Source organism: Salvelinus fontinalis, chromosome 21 (assembly GCF_029448725.1).
Source record: "Salvelinus fontinalis isolate EN_2023a chromosome 21, ASM2944872v1, whole genome shotgun sequence".
Taxonomy (NCBI): Eukaryota; Metazoa; Chordata; class Actinopteri; order Salmoniformes; family Salmonidae; genus Salvelinus; species Salvelinus fontinalis.
Window position 1 is genome coordinate 45,108,882 of NC_074685.1, and position 25,840 is coordinate 45,134,721.

A 25,840-nucleotide genomic window follows, 5' to 3' on the forward strand; every position below is an offset into this window, starting at 1 on the left:
ATCTACCGGTATGTTTATTTATTCAAACAAAACCGTTGACTAATCAACGGCAACAAATACAGAAAACTAAAAGCTCTAGATATTGAATGAACATATTTGTCAACCCGGCATGTTTCCCCTTAATCCACTGAGTCAGTAATGTTTAGCAACAAATGGACTACAGGGGGAGTGGGTTTATTTGGAGGACGTATCCTGTTGTAAGTCACTAGTCCGCCTCCACTCGGCTCAGTGACACACAGTTCGCCAGCCCACTGAGAATATGCAGGTGGTGGACTGCAATCTGTTCAATCAGCTCTAATATTTACGTTAGAAGATGTAGTGTTTCAGAAGTCTCTCGTTCCTCAGGGGGCTGTGTGTGATACAGGTGGGAGGGGGTTTGGGATCACTTGTACCGTTATCAGCTCCATCTGAAATACCTTTATTTGTGGTTGTCCGCTTACACACACACTGAAGAAACATTCCAGGACAGTTACTATGTAATTACATGTTAATACGTTACTGTTGTTTAGTTACATATGTAAAAGGGAAACTTGTTAAAGCGTTACCAAAACTTACTTGTTAGTCCACTACAGCACTATTTAAAAAAAAGTCACTACTGACATTTAATTTACTGTTGTTTACTTACGACGCTCCTATGTGGTTGTTTAATACTCCTCGTTTGAACTCACTTATTGTCTGTCGCTCTGGATAAGAGCATCTGCTAAATTACTACAGTCTAAATGTAAATAGACAGTAGGTTCTTGCCAGAGTACCAGACATGCCATTTTATGTGGGGAGGGGGGGGGGGGGGGGGGGGGGGGGGGGTTGCTGCCTGTGTTAATTGTGGCCAGTTTAGGTAATTGAGTATGTAATTGAGGCTTGATTTAACCAGCGAAGACACAAATGATCAGCGTCAGGATTCATGACATTTTACTAGCTATTTGTTTGCTATAGTCTTTACATTTACAAAACTCTCTCTTATTATTTGGACCAGGATACTCTATAAATCAAATACTATCCTGGAGTATTATTATACCAGTAGGTGATGCTGCAGCTGTCAAGCTCAGTTCAGATTCAGTGAACCATAAACTAGTGGAGCAAGAAAAGTGAATAAATATTTTAGATGGTCCCCTCTATCTCAAAAACAAAAACAGAGCATTTCATACTGACCTCAGTGACTGTAGTGGACTACTCAATAGATTTTGTATCACATAGCAAACCAATGGTCGTCATGGCTACTATCTTGGTTATTGCAATGTCAAGGATCAACTCAACTACTATAAGTCTAACTTCAGAGACTTATTTCAGTAAGACTAATTTCAGTAAGACTTATTTCAGTAAGACTAATTTCAGTAAGACTTATTTCAGTAAGACTAATTTCAGTAAGACTTATTTCAGTAAGACTATTTTCAGTAACACTCATCTCAGAGACTAATTTCAGTAACACTCATCTCAGAGACTAATTTCAGTAAAACTAATTTCAGACCAATTTCAGTTAGACTTGTCTGTAAGACTAATTTCAGTAAGACTTATTTTTTTTTACTTTTTTTGGGGGGGGGGGGGGGGGGGTATTTCAGTAAGACTTGGACAGATTGTCACTCATCATGTTGATGCAACAGTAGGTAAGATGGGGAGATGTCTGTCCATAATAAAGTGCTAGTCTGTCTTCAACTCATAAGTGTATATACTGTATTCTATTCTTCTGTATTTTAGTCTATGCCACTCCGACATTGCTCGTCCTAATATTTATATATTTCCTAATTCCATTGTTTTACTTTTAGATCTGTGTGTATTGTTGTGAATTGTTAGATATTACTGCACTGTTGGAGCTAGGAACACAAGCATTTTGCTACACCCGCAATAACATCTGCTAAATATGTGTATGTGACAAATACAATTTGATTTGATAACAACACGATCAATGTACTCAGAGAGCTAACATTAATAATATGCATGTAAATCTCTCATGGCTCAAAGCTCACTACTTGTATTTGTAAGAAGTATTGACATGTTGAAAGCATTGAGCTGTCTGTTTAAACAACTAGCACACAACTCAGACACCCATACATACCCAACAAAACATGCCACCAGTGTTCTCTTCACAATCCCCAAGTCCAGAACAGACTATGGGAGGCGCACAGTACTACATAGAGTCATGACTGCATGGAACTCTATTCCACATCAAGTAACTGACGCAAGCAGTAGAATTGGATTTAAAAAACAGATAAAAATACACCTTATGGAACAACGGGGACTGTGAAGAGACACACACACAGGCACAGACACACGCATACACATGATAACATACGCACATGTACTCTACACACATGTACTCATGGATTTTGTATTGTAGATGTGTGATAGTAGAGTAGTGGCCTGAGGGCACACACTTAATGTGTTGTGAAAAGTGTTATGAAATATAATATTTGTAATTGTATATAACTGCTAATGGGGATCCTTATTAAATACAAAAATACAAATACCCCTCCGTGTGTTATGCAACATAACAAAATGAAACACAAGTACCACATAAAAACGAAGGAATGGACAGGCAACTCCAAGTTTATAGTTAAGCTCATCAAATGAACAAAGCAGCAAAGGGCTGCTGTGGTAACATGTCTGCTCACGTGTACCCATTGCATCTTACTGCCTGAGGTCTGAAGGATGATGGCACTGCAGAGATTCAGCTAAGAGGCTTTGTCAAAACAGCTGGAATTCTTACAAATGTACCCACATAATGTATTGTAGGGTGGACATTTTTTTATCTTGAGGACTTTGTCTTGAGAGTTGCCAAATTTATTTCCTTAATGTTTAGAAAATGGGACCTTGGTAAGCACTTGTGAGAGAGGGTTGCCATTGACTGGCTCTATCATGATGGGATAAAATGCAGATTAGTTTTATAATTCGTAAAGGATTATTCTGAGGGGAATGGAAATTAAACTGGACACTATATCGTTTTTTATTTTTTACTGAAACGTGGGCTTTGTAAAAATCCCTTTATGAGCTGGAATGTTCTGCAAATAGTTTATGTCAGAGACTGTATACAATGTTTACAAGCGCTCATTAGCATTTAGCTAGCATTCGCTATGGGATTTTACATATACTTGTTAGCATTGCTAACTTTCGTCTTAGAAAGTAGCACTCACGTCCATAGCCATGAAGTGCTTTTAAAGGCTGGTAATGGCTCACATTAACACCATTATCCCAGAAACCTTAGACCCACTCCAATTTGCATACCGCCCAGACAGATACACAGATGGTGTAATCTCTATTGCACTCCACACGGCCCTTTCCCACCTGGACAAAAGGAACACCTATGTGAGAATGCTATTCATTGACTACAGCTCAGCTTTCAACACCATAGTGCCCTCAAAGCTCATCACTAATCAAAGGATCCTGGGACTAAACACCTCCCTCTTAGACTGGATCCTGGACTTCCTGACGGGCCGCCCCCAGGTGGTAAGGGTAGGTAACAACACATCCGCCATGCTGATCCTCAACATGGGAGCCCCTCAGGGGTTTGTGCTCAGTCCCCTCCTGTACTCCCTGTTCACCCATGACTGCCTGGCCAGGCACGACTCCAACACCATCATTAAGTTTGCAGACGACACAACAGTAGTAGGCCTGATCACCGACAACGACGAGACAGCCTATAGGGAGGAGGTCAGAGACCTGGCCGGGTGGTGCCAGAATAACAACCTATCCCTCAACGTAATCAAGACAAAGGAGATGATTGTGGACTACAGGAAAAGGAGGACCAAACACGCCCCCATTCTCATTGACGGGGCTGCAGTGGAGCAAGTTGAGAGCTTCAAATTCCTTGGTGTCCACATCAACAACAAACTAGAATGGTCCAAACACACCAAGACAGTCGGGAAGATGGCACAACAAAGCCTATTCCCCCTCAGGAAAATAAAAAGATTTGGCATGGGTCCTGAGATTCTCAAAACGTTCTACAGCTGCAACATCAAGAGCATCCTGACTGGTTGCATTACTGCCTGGTACGGCAACTGCTCGTCCTCTGACCGCAAGGCACTATAGAGGGTAGTGCGTACGGCCCTGTACATCACCAGGGCCAAACTGCCTGCCATCCAGGACCTCTACACCAGGCGGTGTCAGAGGAAGGCCCTAAAAATTGTCAAAGACCCCAGCCACCCCAGTCATAGATTGTTCTCTCTGCTACCGCATGCCAAGGGGTACCGGAGCGCCACGTCTAGGACCAAAAGGCTTCTCAACAGCTTTTACCCCAAAGCCATAAGACTCCTGAACAAGTAATCAAATGGCTACCCGTACTATTGGCATTTGCATTTTCACTGTCTATTTACTGTTGTTTTCATTTCTTTACTTATCTATTGTTCACCTAATACCTATTTTTTACTTAAAAATTGCACTGTCGGTTAGGGCCTGTAAGTAAGCATTTCACTGTATTCGGGGAACGTGACAAATAAACTTTGATTTGATTTGTTTGAGAGAGGCTCAGTGGGGTTTGAAAATAGCTCCCATTGTGTTCAGTGCCGGTATTACCAAATATCCCTGGATGGCACAATGTCGATAGGAAGGTATGACAGTCTGAAAACCACCCAAGCTTAATTAACATATTTCAGATCCGTAGAGAGGGTATCTGGGGCCGCCTCTGTTGCACTCTCAGATGAAGTGAAGGACTGCAGTACTTGCATATGCAGTTGTCAAATTGCATCAGGATACATCAGGATGCATTCTGACAAGTCTGCACTAAAGCAGAGACTTGTTCTGTTGGTGAAGCCCATCAGGGCTTCTTATTGAAATTCCACATTCATTATTTAAAGTAGAGTTTAAGAGTGATTAATATATTGAACTTTAGTTTAATCCACTTGAACTATTTCTATAGTTCAACCATTGGTTGTGTAAAAAAAATATATCACAAAACATTTTTAGAATAGATTTTTTATAATATATGTGAACATTATAAGAGTAATTTTAAAGTGAACTGATGGTGTGTAGATATATATCTCTCCTTCAGGATGGCCCAGTCAGAGTTAGCAGGTTTTAATGAGCCGGTTCCACAGCATAATAGATGGTGGTCAGGGGGGATTGTAGCTCTGCAGGTAGATTACACCCTGACAAAGCAGCATGCTTGCTAAGTCTCAAAACAGCCAGTACTGTGGAATGATGTACCCTGGACCGAGATCTGTTTGTGCTGTTTTGTTTTTAGCCGTGACAATGACCCTAGGACTTGACAAGACAGCACAAACAGATTTGGGACCAGGCTATGGATGATGAGCCTTATTAGCAGATGAAAAGAAAACATTTCAATTCAAACAATATTATCCCACAAATTTGTTAGAATTTGTTGATCAGGTTGTGCATGTTCTAGATGTTTTTACAACTGCCGGCTATAACCGATTACAGTACTGCCGTCTAGCCTAGCACAGATTACAGTACTGCTGTCTAGGCTAGCACAGATTACAGTACTCCTGTCTAGGCTAGCACATATTACAGTACTGCTGTCTAGGCTAGCACAGATTACAGTACTGCTGTCTAGGCTAGCACAGATTACAGTACTGCTGTCTAGGCTAGCACAGATTACAGTACTGCTGTCTAGGCTAGCACATATTACAGTACTGCTGTCTAGGCTAGCACAGATTACAGTACTGCTGTCTAGGCTAGCACATATTACAGTACTGCTGTCTAGGCTAGCACAGATTACAGTACTCCTGTCTAGGCTAGCACATATTACAGTACTCCTGTCTAGGCTAGCACAGATTACAGTACTGCTGTCTAGGCTAGCACATATTACAGTACTCCTGTCTAGGCTAGCACAGATTACAGTACTGCTGTCTAGGCTAGCACAGATTACAGTACTCCTGTCTAGGCTAGCACAGATTACAGTACTGCCATCTAGCCTACTCTTTTAGGGGAAAAGGTACTATCTAGAAACTGAAAGGGTTCTTCGGCTGTCCCCATAAGAGAACCCTTTGAAGAACCCTTTTTTTGTTCCAGGTAGAACCCTTTTGACAGAGGGTTCTACATGGAACCCAAAATAGTTCTGCCTGGAACCTAAAAGGGTTCTACCTGGAACCAAAAAGGTTTCTCCTATGGGGACACCCGAAGAACTCTTTTCTAAGAGTGTAGCACAGATTACAGTACTGCTGTCTAGGCTAGCACAGATTACAGTACTGCTGTCTAGGCTAGCACAGATTACAGTACTGCTGTCTAGGCTAGCACAGATTACAGTACTGATGTCTAGGCTAGCACAGATTACAGTACTGAAGGTGATGAAGAGTATGAACTAGCGGTGCTTTTACGTTTTTTAGGGACAAGATCACATACTGTACAGTAGGTGAAGAGCTGCATTTGAATAATTAAGGTATGAGGGCATTCTGTTCCCACAGAGACGATCCTTCTCTTTTTAAGACTCTCACACCCACTCTGAGAAATGATATGCAGAATATATTCCACACACCATATCTTTATTTAGCCAGGATATATCTTTATTAAGCCAGGATAGTCCACTCAGCGATATTGTCACGGTTTTCCAGTGTTTTCCACAGAACTGTGCTCTAGAACTATACTGAGACAATAGCTTTCCCCTGGTATAAAACGGCTGAGAAACACGTATAGTGAACGTGGTTTGGATCCTTGCAGAGAGCTTCCAAAACATGCTGGCTAGTTTCAGTATATGGCTTGAGAATTAAACAGCCAGAGAATTTAAATGTGTTTGATATGCTGCAACGATGAAGTAACATTCCTAACATTAGCTGAGAAGACGTAATAAAATACTAATAAACAAGATGATTCACATCAATAGCGATGGAGGTTGCTGACTCTGCCATGACTGTTGTTTCCCTGTTTACCTCTTTATCTGTGAAATATGGGAACCCTTGACACAGACGCACTCCAACTAAGCAAAAACAAACCGACGTCAAGAAATTGACGTCAATTTAGCAAAAATGAAATTGGTCATCACTATTTGGTGATCCTCCAGCAAGCAAGATTGTAACTTAGATGTAATTGTGCTATGAATGAGATATGAATCGTATAGTACAGTGAGTAGGCTCTATGCTGTATGTAAGAGATTTTAGAGAGAAAGAGAATGCAGTAATGCGTATTATGCAGAATTGAAACAAGTGTGTCTACTGAGCTGCAAGTGGACCCCAGAAAACCTATATTTGACTGTCTTTGGGTTATCTGTGCAATCGTGAGGCATATTTACTGCCGGGACGCCTAGGGACATGCACGTATGTACATATATGCATTGTGACTGTGCATTAAAAATGCTAGGCTGGATATATGCAGCGAGGGCTTTTATGTGGTGGAATATTTTGTTGTTCGAGATATACCGTGTTTACTAAATAAACCCTAACAAACTTCCCTCTGGAACAGGCATCGGGAAAACACTTCATGACAAGAAGTACACACATCATCGCGAGACATCTGGATCATCCCGGCAAAAAAGAGTAGGAGTCTTTGATGATTCAGCTGTGCGCTCTTTTTCATTTAACTAAACGTTATAACACACTGAAGCATTAGTGCCGTGTTTAATGTTAGCCTCGTCACACTCATAATATTTACAATGAGATACTTTAATAGTAGTCTTTGTGCTGTTCTTTTTGGCCGGCAGAGCCTTTTATGGCGGTAAAAAACTTAGACTACAACACCTGTGAAGTCAGTCTATTGATTTTCAACTCCCACGCGTTGTTCGAAAGAGCACTGACGAATTACCGAATCCAAGTCCAAGTTACACTGAAAACATTGGTCTTTCTATGGTCGCAACCAAGTTGCAACCTAAAGTGCATCCTCCAAATGTGTTTATCTAATGTATGTCCACTCCACATGGGTTTCTGATTCAACCGTGATAATGCAATCCATTACAATGATCATCCCTCATTATCGTCACTATAAAGAGCATAGACCGTATACAGTCTCATATCAACAAAGCCCAAGCAACCCCAGTCAGGCTATTTATTTATGTCATTATTAACCTCTTCTGAACTCTGAATGTCCTCACACCAGAGATGCGTGTGCAGTGTGTGGACATTCAAATGAGACACGTGAACTGAACACGTGGAGATATGTGGAGATATGTGGAGATATGTGGAGATATGTGGAGATATGTGGAGATATGTGGTGTGGTGGCATAAGACTGTGTATGACTTCCCAGAGGAGCGACACCGACCGCATCCATAAGAAACCAGGCTAGAAATCAAGAGAAATACTTTGATGGAAACCTGTCTGCTCATGTTCAAACAAGCTACAAGAAGTGAATAGAGAGAAGCCACTCCTAGCAACTAAGAAAAAAGGAGCAGACAAAAATGCAGTATGATTAACCCTTTCAGGTAAGAATAGCTAATCAAGAGATTTACTGTGGTTATGGCAACAGAGCTTTTCATTATACAGCGTACTGTAGGTTGAAGTTAGAAGACTTTTCAAGAATAAGTTCAGAATTGCCATTCCTGTCTAGGAACATGTTTGCATTAATTCACTGTCCTGAAGTAAGACACAACACATGCTGTGCTCAATGAATGAATGAATCAATCAAATCTGAGGCACACTTATTTGTAGCGTTTGTTTTGATTGGCTTTCTGCGTGTAGGCGTCATGTTTACTCTGACGACACACACGGAAAGGCAACATTTCTGAGAAAGGGCACTTTGGAAATTTGAGGTCCACTTAAGTGCCTTGACCTCAGCACTATAAACTGTTTGGACAAAACAGCCGTCGTAGGTGAGGAAGACCCACCATGTACGCAGCTCGTTCAATCAACGTGTTTTGGAGATGACAGAAAAGAACAGCTCACTCAGTCCTTCACGACTCAATGCCTGGACTCCCTCCAGAATTTGATGCCACATAAAAAGAATGATGATTTAACCATTTAGGACAAAAAAAGGCTTCTCAACCTGAACAGATAGTCAAATGGCTACCCAGAATATTTGCATTGTGTGCCCCCCCAACCCCTCTTTTACGCTGCTGCTGCTCCCTGTTTATCATATATGCATAGTCACTTTATCTCTACATTCATGTACATACTACCTCAATTGGCCCGACCAACCAGTGCTCCCGCACATTGGCTAACCGGGCTATCTGCATTGTGTCCCGCCACCCATCACCCGCCAACCCCTCTTTTACGCTACTGCTACTCTCTGTTCATCATATATGCATAGTCACTTTAACCATATCTACATGTACATACTACCTCAATCAGCCCGACTAACGGTGTCTGTATGTAGCCTCCCTACTTTTATAGCCTCGCTACTGTTATTTTTCACTGTCTTTTTACTGTTGTTTTTATTTCTTTACCTACTTATTGTTCACTTAATACCTTTTTTTGCACTATTGGTTAGAGCCTGTAGGTAAGAATTTCACTGTAAGGTCTACACCTGTTGTATTTGGGGCACGTGACAAATAAACTTTGATTTGATTTGATTTAACCTTTGACATGCATAGATAATAAGCTCACTATGAGTTCATAAGCGACTGTTTATTCAAAGGCAATTATTAACATATGTTAACTACACCACACTGTATTTTGTCTGCTCAGTTTGCCAGATTTTGAGCAACCTTTTGCCCCCTGCTTTAAAAGTCATACATGTCAACTAGCATTTACATTAGAGTGTTGCAACCGAGGACAGACAATTTTTACGTTCTACATGCTTCAGCAGTCACAATAACAGTTGACCGGGGCCGCTCTAGCAGGGCAGAAATCTCACCAACTGACTTGTTGGAAAGGTGGCATCCTATGACGGTGGCACTGAGCACTTCAGTAAGGCTATTCTACTGCCAATGTTTGTCTATGGAGATTACATGGCTGTGTGCTCGATTTTATACAACTGCCAGCAACGGGTGTGGCTGAAATAGCCGAATCCACTCATTTGAAGGGGTGTCCACCAGTGGAGGCTGCTGAGGGGAGGACGGCTCATAATAATGGCTGGAATGGAGTCAATGGAACCATGTGTTTGATGCCATTCCATTCACTCCGTTCCAGCCATTATTATGAGCCGTCCTCCCCTCAGCAGCCTCCACTGGTGTCCACGTACTCTTGTATATATAGTGTACGTCAACTAGCATTTACGTTATTTCATACACGTATACAATTGAATGTCAGCTACAAACAGCTGTCTAATTGTTCAAACGTAGGACCACATCACCACAATATGCCTGACAAATACTTGCTTTTTTCAGATGTCATTTTTTTATGGACATGGTAAACTTCACTAGATGTCAATGTTACAGCTATAGTAAAACCGTGCTAACAATGACAGGGAGTAAGACCACAGGCTTATTAAAACATTTTTAGAACTGCTGATAAAATTTATGGTTTCATTTATCTTCCAAGTCGATGATCTCAACAGTACACTATTACTAATAATACTGATACGTTGATTTACCCATACCCAGTGTTTTCCATCTCAAACGTCACGTTCAACACAATCTCTCCTGGATTTGTGTTTTTGTTATCAATTGAATTACAGCAGGTTGTGTCACATAGAATTTCCCCCACTCTCTGTTCACCTCTCCCTTACACCTCTCCCCTTCACCACCTCCCTCTCTCTCTCTCTCTCTCTCTCTCTCGCTTCCTCTCTGAGGTGCTTGCAGTTCGTTCTCTCACGGCTCAGTGTTGACACATGCAGTGGGGCCCTTGTCGCTGTCCACAAGGCCTCCACTGTGGTCCACTAGTCCCATACAACCAAGTGACTCCTTAGACTCCGGGTAATGTTCAGTAGGGCACACTGTAGCAAAACAATTTGCAACAAAAAAATGAAAATCTGTGTTCTTATTGGACATGTTCAGGTAGCTCATCCTCCTTTCAGTTTTCTCACTGCTGAACACGACCCAGGTACCCCTTCCCCTTCCTGTCTCTGACTCACTGCTGAACACGACCCAGGTACCCCTTCGTGCCTCTGACTCACTGCCTCTGACTCACTGAAGAGGAACGTTTAGATTCAAAAAGGAATCATCCCCTTAAACTTCTCCTGCATAATCTCCCATATTGACACGACCAAGCCATACCTGGGAGTGCTACATTTATTATTGAAACAGACCCATTCATCCAACACCCACACTGAGCCAAACTGAGCAGCGATCAAAGAAGACCTGTGCAGCATATTCAGCAACATGCTCCTGCTTGTCGGCACCAAAAGCATGTAAGGGGAGTCTATAGAATGACCAGTTGCCCTTGATTGTGTTCCTTCCAAATAGGATGTAACTGAGATTCTAGATGCTTAAAGTGGTAATTCAGTGTTACAGTTGTTTGGATTTCAGTGCTAGCTTGTTTGGATATTCCTGACCAGTTATGACAGAAGGTTAGTCTGGAGACTTTATGTCAGGTAAAGTAGAAGTAAGGAATTACTGTTCCCAAACGTTATTTTTGTAGAAAAGACATTTTCTAAAGTACGAGTCATAAATCTTTATACTATTGTTCCAACAGGCCTTGTCTTGCTGTACTTGCAATGCTTCCTGCCAAAATACAGTAGGATTATGACTCAACAACTTGCACAACACAGTTCATTTGAACATTTTGGAATGTACTTAAATAATCCCATTCCCGAATGACACTCTGCTACAGTGGAAGTATTCACACCCCTTGACTTTGTCCATTTTTTGATGTGTTACAGCCTACACACAATACCCCATAATGTCAAAGTGGAATTAATTTGTTACCAATTAATTAAAAATAAAAAGCTGAAATATCTTGTGTCAATAAGTATTCAACACCTTTGTTATGGCAATCTTAAATAAGTTCAGGAGTAAAAAAAAGTCACATAATAAGTTTCATGAACTCACTCTGTGTGCATTAATAGTGTTTAACATGATTTTTGAATGACTACCTCATCTGTGTACCCCACACATACAATTATCTGTAAGGTTGAGCAGTGAATTTCAAACGCAGATTCAACCACAAAGACCAGGGAGGTTTTCCCATGCCTCGCAAAGAAGGCCACCAATTGGTAGATGGGTAAAAAATAAAAAAGCAGACATTGAATATCCCTTTGAGCATGGTGAAGTTATTAATTATACTTTGGATGGTTTATCAATACACCCAGTCACTACAAAGATACAGGTGTCCTTCCTAACTCAGTTTCTGGAGAGGAAGGAAACCGCTCAGGGATTTCACAATGAGGCCAATGGTGACTAAAACAATTACAGAGTTTAATAGCTGTGATAGGAGAAAACTGAGGATGGATCAACAACATTGTAGTTACTCCAGAATACTAACCTAAATGACAGAGTGAAAAATATTCCAAAACATGCATCCTGTTTGCAATAAGGCACTAAAGTAAAATGAAAATGAACAATGAACTTTGTGTCATGAATGCAAAGCGTTATATTTTGGGCAAATCCAACACAACACATCACTGAGTACCACTCTACATATTTTGAAGCATGGTGGTGGCTGCATCATGTTATGGGTATGCTTGTCATCGGCAAGGACTAAAGCGATTTTTAAGATAAAAAGAAACGGAATAAAGCTAAGGACAGGCAAAATCCTAGAGGAAAACCTGATTCTGTCTGCCTTCCAACAGATACTGGGAGACAAATTCACCTTTCAGCAGGACAATAACCCAAAACACAATTCCAAATATACATTGGAGTTGCTTACCAAAACGACGTTGAATGTTTCTGAGTGGCCTAATTACAGTTTTGACTTAAATCGGCTTGAAAATCTATGGCAAGACTTGAAAATGGCTGTCTAGCAATGATCAGCAACCAACTTGACAGAGCTTGAATAATTTCTAAAATAATAATGTGCAAATATTGTACAATCCAGGTGTGTAAAGCTCTTAGAGACTTACCCAGAAAGACTCACTGCTGTAATCGCTGCCAAAGGTGACTCTAACATGTATTGACTCAGGGGTGTTAATACTTATGTAAATAAGATATTTCTGTATTTAATTTTCAATAAATGTGCAAACATTTCTAAAAACATGTTTTTACTTTGTCAGTATGGGGTATTGTGTGTAGATGGGTGAGACATAAAAACATTTTGAATTCAAACTGTAAGATAACAAAATGTGGAATAAGTCAAGGGGTATGAATACTTTCTGAAGGCACTGTATATGGCCAATATTCACCCAGTTCCATCTCAAGATAGCAATTTGTATTGAATATGGACTGACACAAGCTATGGCAGTGTATTAAGGATAGTACTACAATCATAATGTAAGTGTGATGTGTAGGGTTTTTCTCTGTACAGACATGTGGTTGAGTATGCTCCAGCAACCCCTAAGGAAACCCTCTGTCACACAAGCAGGAGGACGGTACTGACTAAAACTGGTGGAACATTTCTGAATTGGTAGTATGTGGTGTCAAAGCCACCGTCATCCTATGACCCTATAGGAAAGTCACCGTCATCCTATGACCCTATAGGAAAGCCACCGTCATCCTATGACCCTATAGGAAAGTCACCGTCATCCTATGACCCTATAGGAAAGTCACCGTCATCCTATGACCCTATAGGAAAGCCACCGTCACCCTATGACCCTATAGGAAAGTCACCGTCATCCTATGACCCTATAGGAAATGTGACGCAAATGTGGGAAAATACATAATGATTTTTACATGGAGCACATGTGCTCCTAAGTTGAAAAAAGTAGGATGAATCCTAGTTACTTTTGAAACTCATTCGCTGAAGAATCTCTCCCTTTCCTTCTGTTCCACTAAATGTTATCATCTAGGTGATTTTTTTCTAGGGGCACTGGTGCTTCCAAATTAAAATTCCAGGTAGCACAGCAAAATATTTAGGAGCATATGCGACCAAGGTGATAGCACTGTAGACCACCCAAAACCCACATAATGATATCCAACTATATATATTCCTTAACCTGTGGTTTAAGATCAGGAAACTGAAGTTATGGCAACCGGCATGACATTGTCTAGCTGTCTGGCCTTTCTACTTACTGATGCTGGGATAAACACTTTTAACAATATATAGAACTACAGTACGCTGGTATAATGAGTAGCCTAACTTTATCTGGGACCTAATGATTTGGTAGCTTCAGCTCAGTGGTTTTAAGTTGTGTAGAGTAGACAATCAGAGTTCAATGTCTGGTCTGTCAACTTGAAGTGGTTACTTCACGTCTATCAGCTGCTAGGGCTGTAGTGGGTCAAAGGGAGGTGAAATGTAGGGCATAATCACTATCTATCATGTGATTAGAAGGTTTAGTGTCTAGTGTGGTCTGTATAATGTACACTGTGTCAGGTGTGATAAGCCATAATGCGACAGTGTCAGTGGTTGTCATATATCCAATGAAATGGAAAATTGTAGTTTGCTCTTAGGTTAGGCTATTGGTCAAATAATTGAACAATATTACAGAATCATCCATGTTGAATATTATAGCCTTCTGCTAACATGTACAGATGACCAACATGTTTTAATTGTCAGAGGTAGACCTACTTACAAAGCAAATGTTTGAAAAGAAAACAACATGACAAGTTATGCTTTACATCTGGAACATGGCAGGTGTACTTCAGACTATGTAACCAATTGTAGGAGTGGAAAATAGATGAATTCCTTCCCGAAATTATTTTTACTAGCGCATTCTAAATCATAAGGCGTTACTTAGCGTGTAGGCTGTATTACGCTCCTCCCATCTAAGTTACCAAGATGCAGATGTAAACTTTCTTGCATACGAACTATTCCAGAGTTGACTGGAGTAACACTCACCGGAGAACTGCAGGCAGACGACACTTTGGAAAATACTTCGGCGTTAGTTTTATACAAGGAATTGATTTACTACACAGAATAAGACATGTCTGACCAGAAACAAGGGAAAGAAAGGGAGAGAGGTGGAAATAAAAAGGGTACAGGTAATAAAAAAGATAAAAAGGAGAAACCAACGGACAACTCTCCCCCAGGTAAATTGTCATTACTTTCATTTCTTAATACGAAATAATTTAAAAGCAAAAGTAGACCAACGGGAAGTTGTGGCTATTATGCAACGTTATCTATTCCAAGCCGGTATTTCTGAAGTCGAAAGTCGAGGTGAGTGGTACAGGTGTTTGAGTGAGTGACGGTAACTCAAGGCCACGAGCCTACTTTCAGTTCATGACTCCCATTTGAACTATTCTATTACGTCTAATGGAAACAAATTTGTACATTATTCGAATATATAAATGATTTTCCTTGACTAAATGTAACTAGAGTAAGTTTGGTTGGATACAATTGTTGTTCCTTTCATAACCAGTTTAAGCCGAAAACATTGTCTTGTTGGCGCACGTGAGACGCAATTTAGTGAAACTTTAGCAAAACTTCTCAGTTAATTATTTAATTGCATTGATTTTAATCAAGTTAAAGATTTTTTGGGGGCATTGCAATGTACGTATTGAAAACTTGAATAGGAAAGTAGGCGCCCAGTAAGACTCGTTTATATCACAGACCTGTGATTTGACAGGTGCAACCCATTTTAAATTCCTGATATACCTGATAAACTGTAGTTCCAAGTCAAAATGCATATCATTGATGCAAAGAAGGGGCTTCTATCCATGGCTTTCTTTAACTGTCAGCCGTGGGAGTTCAATTTCTCATAATTGCAATATCTAGATCAGATCATTGTTTAATACGGGGAACTTTCATGGTTAACAAAAACGAGTGGAAATATCTTGGCTTTGATACATAATCTTACGCAGCTTTGATCCATATTGTTTTGTTTCCTGCTTGTGGCAGTGTCCATTTGTTGGCTGATGTGAAGTAATTTGGGGGTCTTGGGGGAACTTCCTATTTGACAGGTGTTGGGTTCAGTTATAGCCAAACCTATGCTGCTTCTATTGATAGTTTTATTTGTACAGATTCATAGATCTTTTGTCAACATGATGCTAAATGGTGTGCATTAGATTTGAAACGCCAGACTAAAATCTGTGCCCATATTGATAGATGGCCTAACTGTGTTTTTTTTTTTGCGAGTGAATATTGCACATTGTCAAAGCAGATTCCACTGTGATATACAGTACCAGTCAAATGTTTGGACACACCAACTCATTCAAGGGTTTTTCTTTATTTGTACTATTTTCTACATTGTAGAATAATAGTGAAGACATCAAAACTATGAAATAACACACATGGAATCATGTATTAACCAAAAAAGTGTTAAACAAATCAAAATGTTTTATATTTGAGATTCTTCAAAGTAGTCACCCTTTACCTTGACAGCTTTGCACAGTCTTGGCATTCTCTCAACCGGCTTCATGAGAAATGCTGTGTATCAATCATGTTCTAACTGTATAGTAAAGTATTGTCCTGTGATAAACATGCACAGCAGTCTGAACGTACAGGTATAGAGAGGCATAGTGCAAAGCATTGTTTGCTTGAGGCCTTTGACAATGCATTGTTTAATTTCATTTAAATTCAATACACCTTTTGAATTTTTCCTGGCCAAATTACAGCATAGAGATAATTCTGGCCAATGTGTTCATCACTGCAGTAAAATACAGGAATTCCTTCATCAGTCCAATGGCCACCTCATTCCTGTACTGAACAGCGACGCATCATCATTACTGACAGCGGTTCATCAAACACATCCCTAGCTAAACTCTTCTGTTTGAAAAGGGTGTAAATATGCTGCATTGTCAGATTTTTTTTTTTAAATAAATTTGCACACAAAAAATACTTTGAAATTATTGACAATGACAGTGGGGTTTGGGACCATCTTACTCTATGGTCTCTCTCCTCTCTAACAGAATTACTTTGAACACCATAACATCTGCCATATCTTTTTATGAGATGATAGAGAATTAGACCAAATGAGGGTGAAAACTCTGACGTAACCAAGCCAGTCACAATAGTCTTGGGTCTGCTGGTCAAGAAGCCTAGTGATGTCTGGACCGCTCAACTCTTGTCTGGAACACAGTATTAGATCATGGAATTCCTCCCTTGCTGGGGTACCATGGCTTGGAATGTTGACTGATCCGTGTAAATTTGCGGTTTGAAAAACGCGGAGGAGTTCCCCCAAAGGGAGCTCCTCCATGACATGGGGAAACAGCTGAAAAGGCTGGCCCGGACTTAGCGGTGTCCCAACCCTGAGCAAACAAAGAGCTGGGCATAAATTAAGTTATCCCCCTTGCAGTTGTGCTCCCTCTATGCACTTTTATAGCCACAAGGTTAATTTCCAGACAAAATATGAATGGAAAATGGCTGCTTAATGAACTCTGTTCATGTTGTTTGGCTTGGTGCTGGTGTCTGATATTTTGGTGCTGGTGTCTGATATTTTGGTGCTGGCTTCTGATATTTTGGTGCTGGTGTCTGATATTTTGGTGCTGGTGTCTGATATTTTAGTGCTGTAATGTGTCATTGACAACAATATGAACATAGATGTTCTCGTGACATTTATTTTACAGGACAGATGATCGCATCTTTCTCCTACAAAAAAATCTTTCATTCTAGCTAGGTTTCCATGAAATTGGCAACAGACTTTCATACGAATATTCAAAAATCTGCATAACATCAATATTCCTCACCAGAGATGTTTCCATCAAATTGATAACTGTGCATGATGACAGTGCACATAAAAATACATTTTGCATTAAATTCCAATCTACCGAAATATAAAAAATATATACAAAAATACAATATATATATATATATATATATATATATAAGAAAGTTAAATGGGTTTCCATCGCATTTTCAACTCTACTGATGGTTTTCTCACAACAAAATAGTGCGTTATGTTGCCAGTGTTCCCACTCTGGTCTTGGACACATGTGCTCTAGCCAACAGCTGGCAGATAGTGTGGGTATAGCCTACATGATGACATTATTATGGACAAAACGGCAGCCAAGTATCATGTCACCAGAATAAGAAGTCGATATTTATTAGAAAGAGGCATCATGCTGATCACCTTGGAGATGCAGGTCGCCTGGCGGTTAAGAGCGTTGGGCCAGCAACCGAAAGGTCGCTGTTTTGAATCCGTGAGCCGCCAAGGTAGGAAAATCTGTCATTCTGCCCTTGAGCAAGGTAGTTAACCCCCAACAACAACTGCTCACCGGGTGCCAATGATGTGGACGTCGATTTTAAGGCAGCACCCCGCACCTCTCTGATTCAGAGGGGTTGGGTTAAATGCGGAAGACACATTTCATTTGTGCAACTGTCTAGGTATCCCCTTTCACCACCCTGTGAAGTTCACAACTTATTTAATCTGTAGCCCAATAAACTGCTTGTTTTCCAGACAACGAGTCGTAGTGGGAGGACCACATAACATTTCTCGTATAATACATTTTACAGACACACAAAAACTCCCACCTTGTGTATTTCGTTTTTACATTTAAAAAAACAACAACATTTGGACATTTTACTTACAAATGTTCTGTTTAAATCAGGCCTCTCATGCCTTTTTGTATCCAACATGTAAAATATCTTATTTGTCCACTGTCTGCATTGTGACCAGTTTAGCTGGTCAAATCAAAGTGTATTTGTCACGTGCCCCGAATACAACAGGTGTAAACCTTACAGTGAAATGTTTACTTACAGGCTCTAACCAATAGTGCAAAAAGGTATTAGGTGAACAATAGGTAAGTAAAGAAATAAAACAACAGTAAAATAACAGTAGCGAGGCTATAAAAGTAGGGAGGCTACAAACAGACACCGGTTAATCAGGCTGATTGAGGTAGTATGTAGAATAATGTATAGTTTAAGTAACTATGCATATATGATGAACAGAGTGTAGCAGCAGTGTAAAAGAGTGGTTGGTTGGGGGGAGGGCACACAATGCAAATAGTCCAGGTAGCCATTTGACTACCTGTTTAGGAGTCTTACGCCTTGGGGGTAAAAACTGTTGAGAAGCCTTTTTGTCCTAGACTTGGCACTCCGGTACCGCTTGCCATGCGGTAGTAGAGAGATTAGTCTATGACTGCGGTGGCTGGGGTCTTTGACAGTTTTTAGGGCCTTCCTCTGACACCGCCTGGTGTAGAGGTCCTGGATGGCAGGCAGCTTAGCCCCAGTGATGTACTGGGCCGTACGCACTACCCTCTCTATAGTGCCTTGCGGTTGGAGGCCAAGCAATTGCCGTACCAGGCAGTGATGCAACCAATCAGAATGCTTTCGGTGCCTCGCCATATATGCAAATTGTTTGACAGATTCTTTCAAAATATTATTTATTTATTTTTGGGGTAACAATTAATGATGCCATAAGTCAATGATGCTAACTATCAATGATTTGAGGCTGGTATAATGATAATTGAAATGATTTGACCATGCAGGTCTGTTTACACTTGATTCATATCCAGACAAAATGTGTGCCTGGCTTTACTTTACTGACTTTATTGTCCCCATGGGGAAATTTAGTTGCAGTGTCATTAAATACACTAAAAACAAATTGACAATACAAAGTTAATAAATTACAGACAGTATATACCGATGAAAGAAGACCAGCCTGCTGGCCTCACTGGTTGGATGGGAACTGTTTACAAGGAATATCACACCTTACACAAATGATTGTCTAGTTCTAACTACCTCACAATCAGATCACAATGTGTCACTTTCTTTTAAATCGTCTACACCTGTCTAAACATGTTTGCACAGTGTGGACAAGATCAGGACAAAGGGTGCATGTTAGCACCAGGTATAAATTATACCTTTTTATCTAACTAGGCAAGTCAGTTAAGAACAAATTCTTATTTACAATGACGGCCTACCCCGGCCAAACCCTCCTCTAACCCGGACGACGCTGGGCCAATTGTGCACCGCCCGATTACTGCCGATTGTGATACACCTCTTGCACTAAGATGCAGTGCCTTAGACCGCTGCGCCACTCGGGAGGTCTTATGGCTAATTTTATTAGTTGTATGACTGTTGCTTGTTAATCGACTCTCCTGAAATGAGTGTAACAGTGTGCTAACAGTTATAGAAATGTAGGCTAAAGTGTTAGCCTACTGACCCCTCTCCCTAGTCTAGTCATGACTCATAGCAGTGCCTCTATTGGTCACAGGAAGCACCACTAAGAGGATTTGGCTGAAACGAGAAGCACTCAAATATGCGACTACGTGTATTGTTTTGTCTGAGGTGATATTTTCTTTCAGTAATGTGCTGTATTCCAGGTATTTTTGTCAGCCTCTTCCTCGTCAGTATCTCCTTCGATGCCTGTCTATTTTCACAGGCGTAACATCATGAGAATGTTAAAGTCCACTTTCATAAAAATAAAAAAAATCTGTGAGAACAGAGCTTTTATCTAAGCATTTCAACAATTGGGAATGTTGAGAAAGTTAGTGTCAACACTTTGACACGAAAGGGCTCATGTTTCTTGTTTTGCACGAAGGCTAGAATTACTTTTTCTCCATTACTCAATGAATTCCGTGTATTTTCTTATCAGATTAAATATTTTCTTTTAAAGGAAAAGTTCCGGTTTGGGTTGGGCTCCTGCTCTCAGAAAATGATCATTAGGCAAGTGAAAGTATAGCTGCTCTGACAAAGGGAGTTTCCCTTTGCAAACAGAAGGGCATGAATGAACACACACATGCCCTTTTGTGCCCCACTGATTTAGGTGGGAAACCCTTGTGTGATTCCCTTTAAGCTTTGCCCGGTTCAGGTGCTGTGAGCTCTGTTGAGGTTGAGCAACAGTTGTGTAATAATGACAGACCTGCCCAAAAATGAATGGGGTTTAAGTTTAACCCAGCCCAGAGAGATTGCAGCGTGTCTGGGTCCAGCGTCTCCAGAGAGCTCTCGTAACGTACCTGTGTCAATTATCTGTTCCTTCAAAGAACACCTGGAGTTTGTAACCATGGAGATAAGATTCAGTCAAGCATTTGGATTGAGCCTTTAGCTCTCTAATATGAATTTTCATTGATGCACATATTTTTGTAAAATGTCAACTTCTTGCAAGTTAAGTGTCTTGAACAGTAAAGTAGCATCCTCAACTATGCAAGAGGAACTTTTTTATTTTACACGTTGACTTGTTCAAAATGGTTAAAAGAGATTGGTTGATAAAACCGGATTGTTTTCACCCGGTAAAATCTGTCCTGTTTTTATATTTGACGAGGTTGACTCACTTCTGACACCATGTTATGATCTTAGTCAGATATAACTGTACTGCGCAGCAGAGCACGAACAAATGGCTCATCTTCAAAATGTTAGTGTTCAATTTAGTGATACCCAAACCCTGACCTACAGTTGAAGTCGGAAGTTTACATACACCTTAGCCAAATACATTTAAACTCAGTTTTTTAAACTCAGATCACCACTTTATTTTAAGAATGTGAAATGTCAGAATAATAGTAGAGAGAATGATTTAGTTCAGCTTTTATTTATTTTATCGCATTCCCAGTGGGTCAGAAGTTTACATACACTCACTTATTATTTGGTAGCATTGCCTTTTAAATTGTTTAACTTGGGTCAAATGTTTTGGGTAGCCTTCCCACAATAAGTTGGGTGAATTTTGGCCCATTCCTCCTGACAGGGCTGATTTAACTGAGTCAGGTTTGTAGGCCTCCTTGCTCGCACACGCTTTTTCAGTTCTGCCTACAGATTTTCTATAGGATTGAGGTCAGGGCTTTGTGATGGCCACTCCAATACCTTGACTTTGTTGTCCTTAAGCCATGTCTTGAGATGTTGCTTCAATATATCCACATAGTTTTCCTACCTCATGATGCCATATATTTTGTGAAGTGCAACAGTCCCTCCTGCAGCAAAGCACCCCCACAACATGATGCTGCCAACCCCGTGCTTCACAGTTGGGATGGTGTTCTTCGGCATGCAACATCCCCCTTTTTCCTCCAAACATAACGGTGATCATTATGCCCAAATAGTTCTATTTTTGTTTCATCAGACCAGAGGACATTTCTCCAAAAAGTACAATCTTTGTCCCCATGTGCAGTTGCAAACCGTAGTCTGCCTTTTCTATGCCGGTTTTGGAGCAGTGGCTTCTTCCTTGCTGAGCGGCCTTTCAGGTGATGTCAATATATGACTCGTTTTACTGTGGATATAGATACTTTTGTACCTGCATCTTCACAAGGTCCTTTGCTGTTGTTCTGGAATTGATTTGCACTTTTTGCACCAAAGCACATTCATCTCCTTCCTGAGCGGTATGACGGCTGCTGGATCCCATGGTGTTTATACTTGCGTACTATTGTTTGTACAGATGAACGTGGTACATTCAGGCGTTTGGAAATTGCTCCCAAGGATGAACCAGACTTGTGGAGGTCTACAATATTTTTTCTGAGGTCTTGGCTGATTTCTTTTGATTTTCCCATGATGTCAAGCAAAGAGGCACTGAGTTTGAAGGTAGGCCTTGAAATACATCCACAGGTACACCTCCAATTGACTCAAATGATGTCAATTAGACTATCAGAAGCTTCTAAAGCCATGACATAATTTTCTGGAATATTCCAAGCTGTTTAAAGGCACAGTCAACATAGTGTATGTAAACTTCTGACCCACTGGAATTGTGATACAGTGAATTATAAGTTAAATAATCTGTCTGTAAACAAACAGTTGTTGGAAAAATTACTTGTGTCATGCACGAAGAGGATGTTCTAACCGACTTGCCAAAACTATAGTTTGTTAACAAGAAATTTGTGGAGTGGTTGAAAAATGAGTTTTAATGACTCCAACTTAAGTGTATGTAAACTTCCGACTTCAACTGTAGTTATTGCTGAAACAACAGGCCCTACCTGGTCCTACCCCGATGTATAATGATAGGCTAGGGTCATGTAGCAGAGCTCTAGCACACGGTGCAATGAAATGCTTATTTGCAAGTTCATTCTCAACAATGCTGCATGAAATAATAATAGAAAGGAATTATGAATTCCTAGATGAGTAGAAGTTTTGAGTCAGTTGAGGCACTAACTGCCAGTCATTGGGTGGCGAGTCATCTTTCCTTGCATTAGCCTAATTCCTTAGTAATTACTTTCTTCGACAGCTGCACTGAGGAACCATTACTCAGATACAAGTTCTGGTGTCCCATTTCACATAGTTTTCTTTGAATAAGCATTGTTGGGATTTTTCTGCTGCTTCATTAATGAATGAATTTCTGTTGGTGAATGGCGGTAAACGGAACAGTGGGTTGGCAGGTTATTCAAGATGAATACCCTTCCTCATGATGGAGTGGTGGTCTTCTGCTCCTGTTGTTGAATACCTTGGGATTGTGACAATCCACTAATGCCTTCCTTCCTTGACAGGCCCAAACATTGATTTCTAAATATCCTACTAAGTGTGTCTTGTACTGCACATGGACTAGACCTAATTTTCAGTAATCACCATTTGTACAGTAATCACATTTTTGTTTGAGGATTAAAGTGGTTGTACAGAATGTTTGCCTCTGGGGGTGCTCTTGAGCTTAAATGGGTCCTTAAAGGCCCCCCCGTCTACCCAGGGAGGTTACTACACCCCTCCAATGACAATAACAAGTGAAATCCAGTGGTAGGCTGCCCATCAATGTGTATATTTTTGCTATTTTGAAAATGTTTCTTACATTTTTCCACTGCTACTACGGTGTCGTTAGTGAAGTGAACCTGTTTTTTGTAATGTTTTTTTTTTTTTTTTTTAAGGAGAACGGTGCAACCCATTCTGCCTCACTCAGACAGGAAGTGAACCTGTTTCGACCTGCTGTACTAACTGCTGTTGTATGATTGTTGACCTGGTTCTGTGTTGCAGCTGAGCCCAAGCTGAAGGAGATGAAGAGTGTGGAGGTCGTGGAGGGGGTGAAGACATTCTTGAAGTGCGAGCTCGGAGCGGGGAACCCATCCCCCAAATTCAAGTGGTACAAGGAGGGGGTCGATTTAGCCACCATCAAGAACAAGCTCAAAGGCACCAAGTTAAAAAGAAAGAAAGAGTAAGTACCTCCTCGTCAATTCGTTATAAGTTTTGAGTTCTTAATAAGTTTATAATACTTATACCCTGTCCTTCAAAATTGTAAATGTATCTGATTAGAAGCTGTTTATTTGTGACATGCAGAATCTGGCTGACAGATGCAGCGAGGAATGATTCGTGACTTGGTAGCTTTTGGTTCTCGCTGAGGTGGAGTGAGTGTTATTTACACCCACCCCCACAGCCACCTCTAGTCTCCTCTGTCTAGCCTCTGGTGGTATCTGACGGGCGCTCGACACCTGCCCCGTCACCTCTCTGCCATATCAAATTGGATTAGTCACACGCGCCGAATACAATACACCTTACAGTGAAATTCTTACTTACGAGCCCCTAACCGACAATGCAGTTAAAAAAAAACGGATAAGAATAATAAATAAAAGTAACAAGTAATTAAAGAGCAGCAGTAAAATGACAATAGCAAGACTATATACAGGGGGGTACCGGTACAGAGTCAATGTGCGGGGGCACCGGTTAGTTGAGGTAATATCTACATGTAGGTAGAGTTATTAAAGTGATAGATGCATAGATGATAACAGAGATTAGCAGCGGTATAAATGAAGGGGGGGGGGGGCAATGCAAATAGTCTGGTTAACTATTTGATTAGGTGTTCAGGAGTCTTATGGCTTGGGGGTAGAAGCTATTTAGAAGTCTCTTGGACCTAGACTTGGTGCTCCGGTACCGCTTGCCGTGCGGTGGCAGAGAGAACAGTCTATGACTAGGGTGGCTGGAGTCTTTGACAATTTTTAAGGCCTTCCTCTGACACCGCCTGGTATAGAGGTCCTGAATGGCGGGAAGCTTGACCCCAGTGATGTACTGGGCCGTATGCACTACCATCTGTAGTGCCTTGCGGGTGGAGGCCAAGCAGTTGCCATACCAGGCAATGATGCAACCAATCAGGATGCTCTCGATGGTGCAGCTGTATAACTTTTTGAGTATCTGAGGACCCATGCCAAATCTTTTCAGTCTCCTGAGCAGGAATATGTTTTGTCGTGCCATATTCACGACTGTCTTGGTGTGCTTGGACCATGTTAGTTTGTTAATGATGTGGACACCAAGGAACTTGAAGCTCTCCCTCCACTGCAGCCCCGTTGATGAGAATGGGGGCGTGCTCGGTCCTCTTTTTCCTGTAGTCCACAAGCATCTCCTCTGTCTTGATCATGTTGATGGAGAGGTTGTTGTTCTGGCACCACACGGCCAGGTCTCTGACCTCCCCACTATAGGCTGTCTCGTCGTTGTCTGTGATCAGGCCTACCACTGTTGTGTCATATGCTTGTTTAGAAGATGAGAGGCTCATATAATTCCATCACAAAAGGGCCCATATTCATAAAGCCTATCAGAGTAGGAGTGCTCATCTAGGATCAGGTTCCATCTGTCCTCATAATCATATTCATTATGATCTAAAATGCTTAACTGATCCTAGATCATCACTTCTACTCTGAGAGGCTTTTAAGAATACAGACCCTGGTCAAGTCCATTGAATCCTAAATAGTGTCATTTTTCATTTGGAATTAACAAGACCCAGCGTTAATACTAAATGGAGAATAACTCCATAGTTCCCAAGTATCAACACATTAAACCCAGGAATGGTTTCGAATCATCTGTTTTTAAGTGTCGTGCTCAGGCCTCTATTTACTGAAGTATACAGTAGATGGAGTACTCTGGTCATGCTCATTGAAACAACATGTTTCATCCCAAATGTGTCTCTCTCCTACAGAGGGAAAGTCTCCGAGCTCCACTTCAAGAAAACCACTGATGCACACGCTGGCTCCTACACATGCGAAGCCATCAACAACCTGGGAAAAACCAGCACCGTTGGTAACGTGACGCTCCTCCGCGGTAAGACCATTCATAAACAATGTTTAACCTTAAGTTGACATGATTGCTTCATGACGGCTAATTGCAGAGGTAGTATGCGAAAATGTGCGTGTTGTGTTCATGGGGGATTTGTGACTGAATTAGTAGCATTGAGATGTCCCTCAGGGCCAGACTGGAGATGATGTGGAGGTTAGGGTCCTCTAGGTGGGGGGGCTAGGGGTCCTCTAGGTGTGGGAGCTAGGGGTCCTTTTGGTGGGGGGGAGCTAGGGGTCCTTTAGGT

General features: G+C 41.0%; 1 protein-coding gene across 5 annotated transcripts in view; it reads left to right on the top strand.

Moving 5' to 3' along the window:
- Nucleotides 1-25,840, top strand: part of nrg1 (neuregulin 1) — a 159,750-nt gene that overhangs the window by 71,209 nt on the left and 62,701 nt on the right. For all 5 annotated transcript variants that reach the window (XM_055875439.1, XM_055875437.1, XM_055875441.1 and 2 more), the window contains exons 2-3: nucleotides 23,533-23,710; nucleotides 25,460-25,581. In XM_055875439.1, coding sequence (XP_055731414.1) covers nucleotides 23,533-23,710; nucleotides 25,460-25,581 — 300 coding nt within the window. The remainder of the gene's footprint in view (nucleotides 1-23,532; nucleotides 23,711-25,459; nucleotides 25,582-25,840) is intronic.